The 14530-nt window shown below is 40.5% G+C and overlaps 1 protein-coding gene across 25 annotated transcripts in view; it reads right to left on the minus strand.

The window, feature by feature from the left end:
• The window catches only part of APBB2 (amyloid beta precursor protein binding family B member 2), a 181440-nt gene that overhangs the window by 32332 nt on the left and 134578 nt on the right, over positions 1 to 14530 (minus strand). For all 25 annotated transcript variants that reach the window (XM_065060761.1, XM_065060749.1, XM_065060743.1 and 22 more), the window contains 2 exons: positions 14108 to 14254; positions 10534 to 10661 (listed from right to left, as the gene is read on the minus strand). In XM_065060761.1, coding sequence (XP_064916833.1) covers positions 10534 to 10661; positions 14108 to 14254 — 275 coding nt within the window. The remainder of the gene's footprint in view (positions 1 to 10533; positions 10662 to 14107; positions 14255 to 14530) is intronic.

Genomic DNA, 14530 nt, shown 5'->3' on the forward strand with positions numbered 1-14530 from the left:
AGGCTCCTTACTTTTCAGCTGCCATGTTGTTCTTGTATGAGAAGAATCCTAGTCCTGTTACAGAAATAACATTTACACCATCCTGCCACTCCTAGATATATTACATTAATTTTGCTGAGCAATACCCAGGTTTTCCAGGTCCACGTTAGTAACTTACGGACTAATCCAACTTATGCTGAAGCTAAAATAAAACTTCCCATCAATTAGAAGGAGAATTTGGTCAGACCTAGGAGGCGCAAAAGTGTACGTCCAGCCAGCTTTGACATTAACCAAGGTGGGGAGATGGGAACTTCAAGCAGTAAAATATTGACATTTTAGAGACAATCTCTATGTTTAATGTATCATTCAAATTATAAATTCAAATTATTTTTATGGCACTAAGATGAATAGCATTTATGTGAAGTAGAGCATCATCACAGGAGATATAATGCACACAGATTTTTCAATGTCATTAAGCGCAATGTTCTTCTTGAAAAAATACAGAAGCCCATAAAACTCAGTTTCTAAATTAAAAAGAAGTCAGTAAAAAACCCCTGTTTAAGACACTTGAATTATCTGTTGAAAAAAATATTTTAGTTTGCTCACATTAGTGTTTATGTTTCTGCTAATCAATCTGCACATATCAAAGAAACTTCAGTAGGCAATCTACCTCCATTGCCAGAGGAAAATTGTGCTAAATCCCACTGACAAAAGCCCTTTTCCCTGGCGGAGCCAATGTTAGGAAATAAGCCAACATACCATCCTCAGAATTAAAAGCCTGAAGTAAAAATTCCTTCTAAATACATGTAATGGATAAGACAGTATATGCTATGATTTACATAAAGATGTACCACACATAAATATTCCAATTGCAATCAGCTAGTAGCAAACATGGAAAATCATCCCGAGGCAGATGTGACATTTAAATAATTGAAGTGGTAAGTTGATAGCCAGAGCATCCTTTTATGTTTTAGAGGCACATTCCAAAATATTATTCCAGTGAAGTTCAGTCAGGCTTGTGACTCTGCTTAGAGACAGACACAGGGCGAAATTTGGACCTTATTTTACTATAGCATATACCAAGTTCCTGACGACCTTCAGTGGTATAATACTCATGCAAACACGAAAAGTGTGTTTATGTAGGTGGATATAAATATTTACACAGTAAAGGCATATATATAAACATCCTACCTCTCTCTAACCCACCTGTACAGTACAGGCATAAACTGTTTGGACAAGAAGAAGAGCTAGAGACAGGTCACTTTTTGTCTGTACTTTTGCTTTTTAATTTGCTATATTAGAAAGTTGTGAATGTCCCACATTTCATTAAGTAATGTAACAGAAATAATCTAACGAAACCCTTCCCACTGCACAGTAAATTTTCTCCTCTGAATTACTTTTTCATAAATTATTTGCCCTGTATAGTAACAATTTTTAGGAAGTCCAAATTTTTGACAAAATAGGAAACAATAAGCATAGTTTTACAAAAGGTTGTTTTTTTCAATTAAGCCACCACACGACAAACGTCTGTTACTGCTTGTACAAACATACTACAATCAAGTTAACAAAGAGCTGTATCAAATATCTTGGCCAGCACAGTGCTTGTAAGTATTCTTATCCCAACTTTTCTTAAAACACTGATCTTTTCTTCAGCTGTCTACGCTCTTTGTGGTTTTTCCCCTCAGAAGGTTTTTTTTTATGTTCACCTTACTAGTAACTAAACAGCTTCAATATAAATAAGACTAGCAAAATGAAATCACTAGTGGACTAATTTGTTTTTTTCTCATCTGCTTCAGAGGCCTTAGACTAGACAAGGTTTTGAGATGAGAACAAAGAATACAGTAAACAGAGTTTTGTTTGTTTTGTTTTTTTAAGAGAAGTGTTATTGACTGGATACCATTTAACAACCTTCATAAGGCTGTCAAAGCCTAATTCTCTTGTGAAAATTTATTCCACAGGTGGCTTGCCCTATACATGGTCCCTGCAGTTCACATGTCATCTGACAGGTGTGTGACTAAGATTTTAACTTCAAGTGCTGCTGAAGATAAAGGGGGTGAAAGAAAGGCTGGCACCTTCGATCGACTCCAACTGGTTTGGAAGGAGGATGCTATTTTTTGTTAGCATAGCCTCTGCTGAGAGGAAGCAACAGGTTGTGTATGCACCCAAGTGCATAATCGGGTGAATCAAATCAGGTAAGTTTAAACCACCTTGGACCGTGGTCACTTAAGACCAAAGCTTCTAACCAGGTTTTGAAAATAAGGAGGGCTGCGGACAGCCTGAGAGCCAGAGGTTTTCTGTTCACAGCTATGGAGCGGGAGAGCAGCTGCTTTTTGCATCACTTGCATCACTGTTGTGCCACTGAGTTAAAGCAGCAGTTAAATATAGGAATCCAGCCTGGATGTAGCATCTGTTTGATTAACATACAGTGAAAACAATAATAGAAGAAAGCACTAGATCTCCCCCCCACAACTGGCAGTCAGTAGCTCTTGTGAGCTGCAGACACTTCCACATGTGGCTCCAGCTGTTCTTGAGGGACCTGAGTGACAGCCACTTCAGTTCTCCCATCACCCTAGTAGTACCTTAAAGCCTTTGATAGCTGGAAAAACAGGGAAAGAGTCATGATTTTCTATCACAAATTTGTATGAAAACTTTAAGCCAAGGACTCAGTCAATATGTCACAGTTTTTATTAATTGAGACACCTGACTACATCACAGTGGTTATTTGTAGTCCAGGTTTAGACATATCATTTGTCTTAACTGAAAGCTTTACAGTTGAACAATTTCAAGTGCTATTTTAAAAGCCTGCTTCCCAGAAGAAACACTAGATATAATTCCCAAATTATATGCAATATTTTCCACCATTTCCTGAAAACAAATATGGAATAAGAAAAACATTATACAGTAAAATACTTAACAGGGTTCTGTTCAAGGTGACTAAGCATTCATTGCCACGCTCAAGCTGCTAGCAGAGAAAGTGACACATTTTAAATGGTAGTCTGGTTGTTTTTCCTAGTAAGAAGGGAAGCCTGCCATTTTTCCAACTTCTTTACAAGCAAATGCTTCAGCACTACCCTGAGCTCTCCTTCATGGGTTGCTCTGCTCCTGCCCAACTCTCCCACAGAAATCCTCACAATTCTCTTCTGTTTTTGTCCCAATTTCCTTGCTCCATGACACTTCTCTGCTCTTGTGCTAATCTCTTGCTATTGTACCATGCTTTTCAGCTGCTGGTTTTGCATTTAAGCTTTTCAAAGGTCACCAAATATCTACAGCTCCATGGCCAAAACTTCCCTAAGCATACCCATTTTTCTCTGCTGTTGCCAAAGGGTGAATCCATCGTTAACAAGCACCTGAGCTGCTCACAAGCCTCATCTGTAGCATGGAAAAAATCAATCCCTCACTGTCACATGTAATCATTTTTCACCTCATTAGTGGCATTAGCAGAAAAGATAGAGGGATGTTGCCCTAACACAGCTGAAGCCACAAACAATACAAAACCATTCAGTGGTGCAAAACTGTGTCTGTGTATTTCAAGTTAATATGAGCCTATTTCAACGCATCTTTAGTCTACCACGTCTTTCATGTTAAATCCTGAAATTAAAACAAACCAGTTTCATTAACCAAAGTAAGAAGGCATACACACAGCTTTTTGCACCTGCTTAACTATATTTGCTTGAAAACACATTAATTCTGTAAGCTCGACTGGATTTCCCCTTTCACAGCTGTATTGTTTCATTACCCCCTCCTAGAACACACTGCACTTGCAAACAGTAATATCAGGCTTTACAGATGTAAATGGGAAGTTTTATATAAATAAGCACCTAAACTATTTTTTAATGAGAGGGGAAAATGCTATCAAAACATATAGAAAAGGATATTCAGATGCAGTTGACGTAGGAAAAATGAGAAAACAAAAGATTACTCTAAAAAAACAGCTAATAATATGGGTCAGAAAAGCCAGTAAAATCCTTTTCCTCCCTTGTAATTCCTCACCTATGCCCTACTTACATGATTCCTTATAGTGTCTTTTGTCCTCACTCCAAGGTTACAGGGCCCGAGGGGAATAGGAAATATTGATCAACGGTGTCTCAGAGTTTGAAGAGTTCAGCTGGAATTACACGTTCTTTGAAGGCTGTTATCTTTTTAGAAGAGCAGGTGCAAGCATCATACCAGTTTTAATTTATTTTCTGCTTTTCTTGACCATGTCTCTTTAATGCAGAAGAGAAAGTTTATTATTCATTATCTCTTACACCTTGATAAGGGTCTCTCACGGCACTGGAGAAAGACTCAATCTCAGAGCACATTCAGTCATCACCCCAAAGGGAAGGCAATGCAGAATGACCTCAAATACCTCCCTGAATGAGGCAGTTGTAAACCACACTGCATCACTGAAGCATGATGTTGTGTTGCTTGCACATTAAATATTTTCTGAAAAGAGGAACGATAAATTACAGATATAACAGGATATCCCAAACACGCTAAACTTGTGTGTATTGTCTGTACTTCTCCTCACTTTCAATCATCTAATTAAGGCCAGGTAACCCTCCTAAAATCTCATGTCCATGTGACAGACATGGACAGGGGCTCAAGCTGGGTAGTATCTGTAAGTACCCAGTCACAGCTGGAAAATACAGATTGTAACCCCACGACACAGGCTCTCGACCTGCAACACAGCTCTCCCCACTCACCCCTTTCCTAACATGTCCCTACCCCTCTGAGCTTGACACGTGCTTAAAACTAAACAGAAAACATTTAACCTGCTGTAGCATTGTTGCTCAAGTGAAAATGTCCAGTTTGGAGACAGGTTCCTTAACTTGTATTTAGACATTTGATTTCCAAAGACACTGAACATATGGAGATCCTCCTGAAGTCAGTGAAGAGTACAGGTATTGAACACCTTTGAAACCAGGCCATTTTTATTTAACTGCTGAAACAGCAAGATAGGACACTATTTTTAATTCCCCATATTCTGAGGAATCTGAGCCATCACTTTACACCATTTCCTCTTAATTTCCCACAGTTTTGTCCCATATTCTCACTCCCATGAGCCCAACAGTTTTCTCAGCTCTTGCCCCAACAGCTCATGAGATACCAGAGCTCAGGTAATTTCTGTTTTGTTGTTAGGACTTCCTTCTCTTCCAGCCTTACAGAATTATGTCCATCTGACTTGGGGCATCTATCCATTCAGGTGTCTGCTCTCCCTTTTGGAGTCTGCTTGAGCCTCATCTTTGATGCAGGCATTGTCTGACTTTCTTCAATCCAGTTGCCCATTCCCTCTTTCTCCCATTTTTCATTCCCAGCCTAATTTTATTCCCCGATGTCCAGAAAAACATCAGCAGTTCAAATAAGCAGGACAATGGACATCCAGACAGACGAAGAGATCCTCCCCCTCACCTGTCAAAATGGGCATTATGAGGGCAGAGGGGGGAGTGCAATGCTTTCACACTGTCTAGTCAGAGAGCATACAATCAGAAAACCCTAATATCAGAGAATCTTCCTCTCAGTTTCTTAAGAACCATGCAAAACCACGCTCCCTCCTCAGCCTGCCAGGAAAAGACCAACTACAGAGCAAACAAACCCGTGCTATGTGGTGACAAAGACAGTGGATGAACGAAGATACGTGCTACGTGTTTTGTCCAACACGCCAGTTGCCCACACCATCCAGTAACCAGTTCCACATTGAGTCCCATCACAGCTGTCTCCTGACCCCCCCAGCCCTCCTGGCCAGCCAACCCCTGCGTTCTTCAGCTGGAATATAGTGCTGGTGTAGGGAGACACCAGTAGAGAAGAAACCCTGATCTTTCAGGCAACTAGGTAGAGGCAGGCTTTGGATTGGTGGAAGAGCAATGAAGATAAAGGATTCGGGAAACGTGCTAAGGGAAACTCTTTTACAAAATTGATGGGCCATTACCTGTTCTCTCTTCCTTGTTAGCGCTGCTCAGAAAGCAAAGGGCACGAACCAGCGGTCAGAGGGGGGACAAAGCCCAACCCCAGGAATGATTAATGCGCAGTCCAGCAGCTCGCGAGTAGAAACAACTGCCCTGCACAGCTTCAGCAGGCTATTATTTTCCAACATGCTTTTGAAACTCAGAAGAAAAAACATGTGATGGGTGGCTTGCTAAGAACCAAACACAGCACTGACAATTATCACAGTATCACACAGTATGTTTGGGATTGGAAGTGACCTCAAAAGATCATCTAGTCCAATCCCCTTGCTGGAGCAGGAACGCCTAAGTGAGGTTGCACAGGAACATGTCCAGGCGGGTTTTGAATGTCTCCAGAGAAGGAGAATCCACAACCCCCCTGGGCAGCCTGTTCCAGTGCTCTGTCACCCTCACTGAGAAAAAGTTTTTTCTCAAATTTAAGCGGAACCTCTTGTGTTCCAGCTTGATCCCATTACCCCTTGTCCTATAATTGTTTGCCACCGAGAAGAGCCTGGCTCCATCCTCATGGCACTCACCCTTTATATATTTATAAACATTAATGAGGTCCCCCCTCAGTCTCCTCTTCTCCAAACTAAAGAGACCCAGCTCCCTCAGCCTTTCTTCTTAAGGGAGGTGCTCCACTCCCTTAATCATCTTCGTTGCCCTACGCTGGACTCTCTCCAGCAGTTCCCTGTCCTTCTGGAACTGAGGGGCTCAGAACTGGACACAATATCCCAGATGTGGTCTCACCAGGGCGGAGTAGAGGGGAAGGAGAACCTCTCTCGATCTACTAACCACCCCCCTTGTAATACACCCCAGGATGCCATTGGCCTTCCTGGCCACAAGGGCACAGTGCTGGCTCATGGTCATCCTGTTGTCCACCAGGACCCCCAGGTCCCTTTCCTCTACACTGCTCTCTAATATGTAATTTCCCAACCTATACTGGAACCTGGGGTTGTTCCTGCCCAGATGCAGGACTCTACACTTTCCCTTGTTAAATTTCATTAGGTTATTCCCCGCCCAACTCTCCAGCCTGTCCAGGTCCCGCTGGATGGCAGCACAGCCTTCTGGCGTGTCAGCCACTCCTCCCAGCTTGGTGTCATCAGCAAACTTGCTGATAGTACACTCTATTCCTTCGTCTAAATCGTTAATGAATATATTGAATAATATTGGCCCCAATACTGACCCCTGAGGCACTCCACTAGATACTGGCCTCCAACTAGACTCCGCACCATTGACTACCACTCTCTGGCTTCTCTCCTTAAGCCAGTTTGCAACCCACCTCACTACTCTATTGTCCAGACCACACCTCCTCAACTTAGCTGTGAGGATGCTGTGGGAGACTGTGTCAAAGGCTTTACTGAACTCAAGGTAGACCACATCCACCGCTCTGCCATCATCCATCCACCTTGTTACATTCTCATAAAAGGCTATGAGGTTGGTCAAGCATGACTTACCCTTGGTAAAGCCATGCTGACTGGCCCTAATAACCCTCTTATCCTTGATATGCCTTGAGATGGCACCAAGGATAAGCTGTTCCATTACTTTCCCAGGGGCAGAGGTGAGGCTGACTGGTCTGTAATTACCTGGGTCCTCCTTCTTGCCCTTTTTGAAGACTGAAGTGACATTTGCTTTCCTCCAATCCAATTATTCACTGATACACCCATGATACCTCAAATCCTCCATGTGACAATGACCTTACCAATTTTGAAATGAACTATTTAAGCAAGTGTGAGGACTTCTTTTGTTTACAAATAATACTAAATACATTGTCATGTTTTCAGTACAGCAGGAGAGGAAGACTGCACAGAATACAATGGCTTTTACTCTTAAAAATCACAGTATCAGCTAAAAAACAATTCTGCCAAAGAGATGGACAGATCCAGTACTTTTATTTTCCTTTAATGCCCATATATATGTATCAAACACAGGAACTCAGAGTCTACCCATATACACATACATGCATGACCACCAATTTGTGAGAACCTGCTTTTGTTTACAATTTTATGAAGGCACTCCAGCCTTTCTGAAGGTCAAAGGTATTTTACTGACTGAGTAATTGAAAACTAGGGATGCTGCCTTTCAAAACACAAGAATCACCACATAGCTGAAGTCCACAAAACAACGAAGCCTTTGCTTATCACAGAACTGTTACAGAAAGAAACTTCAGAGGTCAAGTGAACAGTGTAACGTATGGAGAGAGTGATTACAGCCTCCCAGATGATGTTTCTGCCTGAGGTGAGTTACCAGACACATCCTCAGATTAAACTTTCATCAGCAGATCTCTGTATTTCATCAATCTTTCATTATGCCATAACTTAGAAAATCATCTGTTCAGTTGTCATTAGAAAACCTTTTCATCTTCCAAAGCAAAAATCTACTACTACAAGCAAAACAAAGTTAAAAAAGAGGGCTTGCAGATCGTTATGGGGTTAAAATAGCTCAAATTGAGAAAAACATACATTTCTACAATTTTTTTAAATTTAAATCCACCTTACACAACAAATCCAGTATATTTTATTATATAGGCTCTAGGACAAGAAGACATTACTAAATTCAGGAAAACAGTAGAAGAAGCTTCTGCCTTTTATGATCAAGAGGGAGAACACTGAGTTTGTTTTGTTTTGAAACTCTGACATGTACTTCACTGACATATTTCGTAACTAATTCTTTTTCTTAATAGAGACATGAGTTTCTGCAGAAGTCTCAACAGAACTGGAGTTAAGCTTTGTTCCCCCAATAGAGCATGAAACTGGGCAGGAAGGAGATCAAAGACACTGTTTCCCCTGCCTTGTACCCAGCTTTTGGGAAATGTTGTGGGATACCACAGCAGATCCATAGGCTGGAGAAGTCAGAATAACCTGTACAGGCACAACCTTTCCCACCATATCCTGTCCTACTGAAGGGGCTTGTATTATTCTAGGAGACTTTGCTATTGCTTCCTACCCCCAGATATGTTTCACCAAAAGCTTATGACATTCCTGGTGCTATATGATAGCAAAAATGCACATTTCTCTTAAATATCCCCTTTCAACATTCACGTTTCTATGACCAGCTCTGTCTTTAGGAGAAGTAGGTATCCAGACTGGAGAAATGTTACTTAATATATTATTTTATAAATGATATAATTGGATTGTTTTCCAAAAAAATAGGTAAATATTTTGAAAAAAAAAAAAAAAAAAAGAACTATCAGTGCTTAAAAAAAATTAATGAAAAGCAAAGCTGGCTTGCTTTATTGAGTAAAGTTGCATCACAATCAGATGCCTCTAAAGATGCTCTGTTTCCCCACCAAAGCAAGCTACTACAAAATCTGACTTGAAGGGAAATGTGCCATGCACTCATTTTCCGAGGCAAACAAAGCACTGTAATGGTTTATTCATAAGAAGTTAAAACCTTTTTACTTCCCACCATTTCAAACCGGATTTGCCCTTTTAGATCTCTCAAAAATCCACACCCATGGAAGTGAAAAATGGTAAAAAAAAAAAAAAAAAAAAAAAATTAGAAAGATGGAACTGGGTCATAGAAACACTTACAAACTTTCATTTTGGAAATTTAGCCAAAGCTAATCAGAAACTGTTTTGTTTTGTTAGGGGAGGAATTAAATAACTTTCACAAAATCTTTCACTGATAACTATTTTTCAGGTCCAAAATGACATTTCCCACCAAAAGTCTGAGACAAAAAGCCCCACAAATCTACGATTGCAAGTATCTCAATAATCGAACACAGAGACAAAAAGCAGCAGTTTGTTAGCATGATTCAATCCTTACCACCCATGGCTGAGGACGGGTACTGCCCCAAGATCCTGGAATTAGTCAATGTGAAGTGAAATGTTTCTGACATCCAAAAGCTCAACAGGACAGGAAGACAGCTCACTGTCCCGCTCTAAATCAGTCACCTTCACAACCCTGTCCCCACAACACACTTACATGGACATGGAGGATGCTACCAAGAGACACTGGTCAGAAAAGAACTAAGGAGTGAGTGGCCCCAGGGCGCTCCTGGCTGCTCCCTAGGGCAGAGGGGAACACCAGCTCGCAGACAGGCAGGTTTCAGGGACAAACTCAGTTTTCTGCAACACTCTTTGGAATTTTCTTGCATCAAGATCTTTAAGTAATAGTGATTGCTTAAAATAATAGTTTTTTCCTCTTTTTTTTTTTTTCTTCGATCAAATTAAACATCTCCAGAAAGCGAAGACACATGCATCCAAGTCAGTGTATGTGCCATGCGTTTAACTTAGACCAGCAGAAAGACACGCTTTCACACAGCCAGGAGGAACATACTACAGGACATACCTGAAAAAACAGTTTTATATTAAAAAGTATTATATAAATCTAAACCAAAATAATGTTGTGTGTGCAATTTTATACACCTGGCTCAATTCACCTGAAAGGTTTGCTCAATAGAGGTATATCAAAAGCAGCATATAAGTGACAAACTATGAAAAGCATATATTTTTAAAAGTAACACCAGCAAGAAAAAGAAGAATTTGCCATCCTCTCATAGCCCTTGGGACACGATTATTCAATCACACAAAAAGGTTTGATAGCTAATGTGCTCCGGGTGTGCGTGTACTCTGTATCAGCAGACAGAAACAGCACCAAGCTGAGAGGGATAAGGAGAGCGAAGACTCACCGGCCGTTGTCACGACCCACTCCCCAGACTCTGATGCTCACAATGGGCTGCGAATGAAGAACTGTGCGGTCCATGGGGTCAATCAGGTTCAGCATGTCATTCTCCAGTATAAGGTACATGTCTTTGCCCTGCAACTCCAGACAAAGCACAGTTACACAGTACGTCCCTCACTCAAACTGACTGGAATCAAGGTTTTATGCCTGTGCTGTTCTGACTTGAATCCTCTTAATTAACTCAAAGGTTCAATTAATTCCAAGAGCAATTGAAAACAAGTTCATTCACTTCTGGTCTGAAAAAGATCTAAGATAGTAACTTTCTACTACCATAGATTGAAACAATCCCAATCACAAAAAGCTTTGATGTCTGTTAAACACAACTGTTTGACCCATTCAACCCAAAGCTACTGAATTACTCATCAAATTATGTATTTATTCTTTCTTCAGTAAATTCTTCTAAATATATGAGAACTCAAGAACTGTCTTAATAGTAAAAGCTTACATCAAAACCTCTACTTTTAAGGAGGAGTTTCTTCCAGCGAACAATGTGCTTTGTTTCCATAAACTTTAACCAATGGGTCATGGAACAGACAGCAATTTGTACATGTCAAAGGATTTATAGGATACTCTTTGAAGTAAGATTAATTAAAGGGGAAAGCCTAGCATTAAGAAACGAATGTGAATTCTGCCGGTGACTGCAGAATCCTGGAGTCAGGATTTTTCCCTAATTATTCTGGCATGTAAGAACAAGGAGAGTGCTTTTTTTCCCTTAGAGGAAACAAATTTAGAGGCAATTTTCCTTTTGATGCTAATTCACAAATGCTAATCTTCCTCCTATGGCTAGCATTTGCAAAAAGTCTGCTGCCTTTTCTACCACATCTACTAGCCCTCTTCTCAGAGGTTGTACAGCTACTCTGCAGATCAGGGGATCCCAAGGAAATGATCCTGGATATATTGTTGAGAGGTAAGACAAGCTCCTGCTGATAAGAAGAAGAAGAAGGAGGTGGAAGCTGTCAGCTAAATATAGAGTAATTTGTTTCCTCTCTATTGTGCCAGAATCTATAAATGAACAGAAAGAATGGAAAGGGTCTGACTTTCTACTGACAAATGTTTCAAAAATGACCTTTTTTTCTTCACCTCAGTGACATAGAAACCCTCTTCTCACTTGGTTACTATGTCTTAAGTCTTAATGACATCTAATTTTGTGTCTAGGTAAGACACACATTCATGTCACCCTGAGAGGACCTGCTTCTAGAGCTTCCAGGCCATGCAGCAAGGGGCAGAACTGCCAACCACCTCTCCCAACCCCAAATCTCCTACCAGGGACTCAAAGGAGACCTGTGACACAGAGCTGGCAATGCAAGTGCTGAGAGGGGTGTGGGCAGGGAAAGGGACACAGGTTGGTATATGTGATGTCAACGCAAGAACATTTTGCCTGATGGAAAAATTACAGTTGTGGCGGAGATGCAAGGCTGGATATACAGGCTGAACATATTGGCTACTCCTAGAGAAGCAGAAACAGCTTGTGGTACGCAGAAAAAGAAATATACGAAAAAACCCCACAGAAGTCAGGATGGCACCAGCCAGACCAGGACAATGAAGGAAACCAAACAGAAAACAGTCATCACAAAGAAAAAGGGTGAGCAATTCACTTGGAGGTCAGAGCAGTAAAGAGACTGATTATGTGAAGAATGTTCCAAGTGTCACAAGACTGCTTTTTGGACTCATTTTGTATTTATATACTTATTCCAGAAAGAAATCATTACAAGAAGGTAAAACTTGTTCATCATGCAAAATAGACTGGGATTAAGGTAATAAAACTACATCCAAATTAGCTGGAGAAGACTGGAGAACGGGCAGATAAGCAACATAAGTCACAGGAAATTATCCTGGCAGTGCTCAAGGGATAGCTCGGCCACAGCCAGAAGCAATATATTTTACTAAGTTTTGTTGGCTTATTATACAAAAGCTATTTTAGATATGAAAACACTGCGTAGAGCAAGAAGAAATTATTTAGACAGACTGGAAGCTTGAATATAGACCTCACTGTCTCTGACTGTTGAAGAGGTGCAGAGATCTGGTGGCCCAAGCTGTCACTGGAAGAGCCATGCAGGGAAAATTAACAAAGGAAAGACAGGCTCAATCCCAGCGTTCTTTCAGGGAAACATTATATACTGTGATACATAGGTCGAGAGCAAAAATGTACCTCTTCCATGTAAGTGATTTTGCAATGTATAGGAATATAATGCAAGGGAAAGTAACAACACAGATCACTTGTGGCTTTTTTCTTCTTAGATTTTATAGAACCATAGAAGTTAGAAATTTACAGGGAATTGCTTTTGGAGGAGAGTGGAGGGCATGAAATCCCACCTTAAAAGTCAGTGACAAAGCTTCTGCAGGGTCAGGATTTTACCCAGAGTGCCTGGGTTTTCTGTGTTTTGTTTTGGATTTTAATAACGAAAACTTACGGGATGGTCCTACTCCCAATTTCACTTCCATTACATTCTAGCTAAAATAAATCTTTAGGCAATTTTAAACCCTCTATCTGCAGTCATCAGTTCCAGCTTCATCATAGATTTCTGCTGTATGTGCTCCATCTGATATGTCAGTGACCAGTGCACTTTTTCAGATTCCTCTCTAAAACATCCCTCTTCCAATCAGTCTTAAAGCACCACACTGCCAGCAGAAAAATGTGGTTGCAACGATTTCTGTTAAAAATCAAGACTACAATTTACTTCAGGGGCCACCTATTCAAGCACAGTGTCTCTATTGTTTTGTCAGGATTATTTTTTTTTTAATGTTTTAATGAATAGCATTCTTAATTAAAACTTCCACTCAAGAGGACCAAAACTTTTCACCAGTTCGGCTTGAAAACCTGCTAGGGTTTTCAACAAAGAACAATGAGATTGACAGAGAGAAATAAGGAAAAATGTGAACATGAACTCTTAAACCAAAAAATAGCACATGATTTCCAAGTACACAATATATTTCAAGTTGATCAAAGTTCTGCCATCTGAAAAATGGACAGAAGTACACATATGTAAAGGGAGTGGGGGCTTTTCCCTCCTGGGGTCAGCAGTCAGTCCAAAGTCCATGACTGCCACATCTTTCACTGCTTGCCAAGCTCTAACTAAATAAAACTGTTCCCAGAAGTAAGAGAGACCAAAGTGATATTTTTCATTTATATGTACAATATATTTTTCTTATATTAAAAATTCTCCTGAAATTACTTCAAATAGATAGGGCACACTCTGTCCCAAAGCATCACTCTCAAACCTCTGGTCAGGAGAAAGACTTCCACTGATTTCAACAGTTTGTCCCAACACTGTTGCACAGGTGTGTATCAGTATAGATGTAAACACAAAGATGACGTCTTTGTGGCACCTGCTGTCCTGAAAGGTTTGGAACAAGACTGTCAACACTTTCCTTGAACCCTTTTGTATTTTCTAGCAGTACCAACTGGCACAAGGAAGTCCCAGACACACAGCATGGACATATTTGCCCACAGAGAAGTTCTTTCAAGATGTTTTATGATACAAGAGGGATGTTCCAATAGCAGAAGTTCACCCCATTCTTACCTCTCCCCAAATGCCAACAGTGTCTCTGATGTCGTTTTTACAGTAAGAGAGTTGCCTGATGCAATTGTTCACAGCAACGCTACTTTTTCCAGGAGCGAGATCTTCTTCTGCCATTTCTACCCAGCCCAGAGATCGCACAGCGAAGCACTAAAAAGAAAACAGAAAATATCCGAACATGTATCAGAGCACACAACATGCTGCTGTATCCAGTTATGGAAATCTTGTCATGCAACAGAAACTAGTCAGTTAAGGTTAAAGATCCCTGGCTAGGAGGAGAACAAAGCCAGGGCCTTGTACATGAGCTTATGATCAAAGAATAATAAACTAAAATATAATTTGAGAATGGCTAAATGAAAACATTTGAAGGAACAAAGAGCAATATGTGACTTGCCAGGAAAGGTAGCTGTGAAGATAACAGTAATG

This window comes from Columba livia, chromosome 4 (assembly GCF_036013475.1).
Source record: "Columba livia isolate bColLiv1 breed racing homer chromosome 4, bColLiv1.pat.W.v2, whole genome shotgun sequence".
NCBI classification, from domain to species: domain Eukaryota; kingdom Metazoa; phylum Chordata; class Aves; order Columbiformes; family Columbidae; genus Columba; species Columba livia.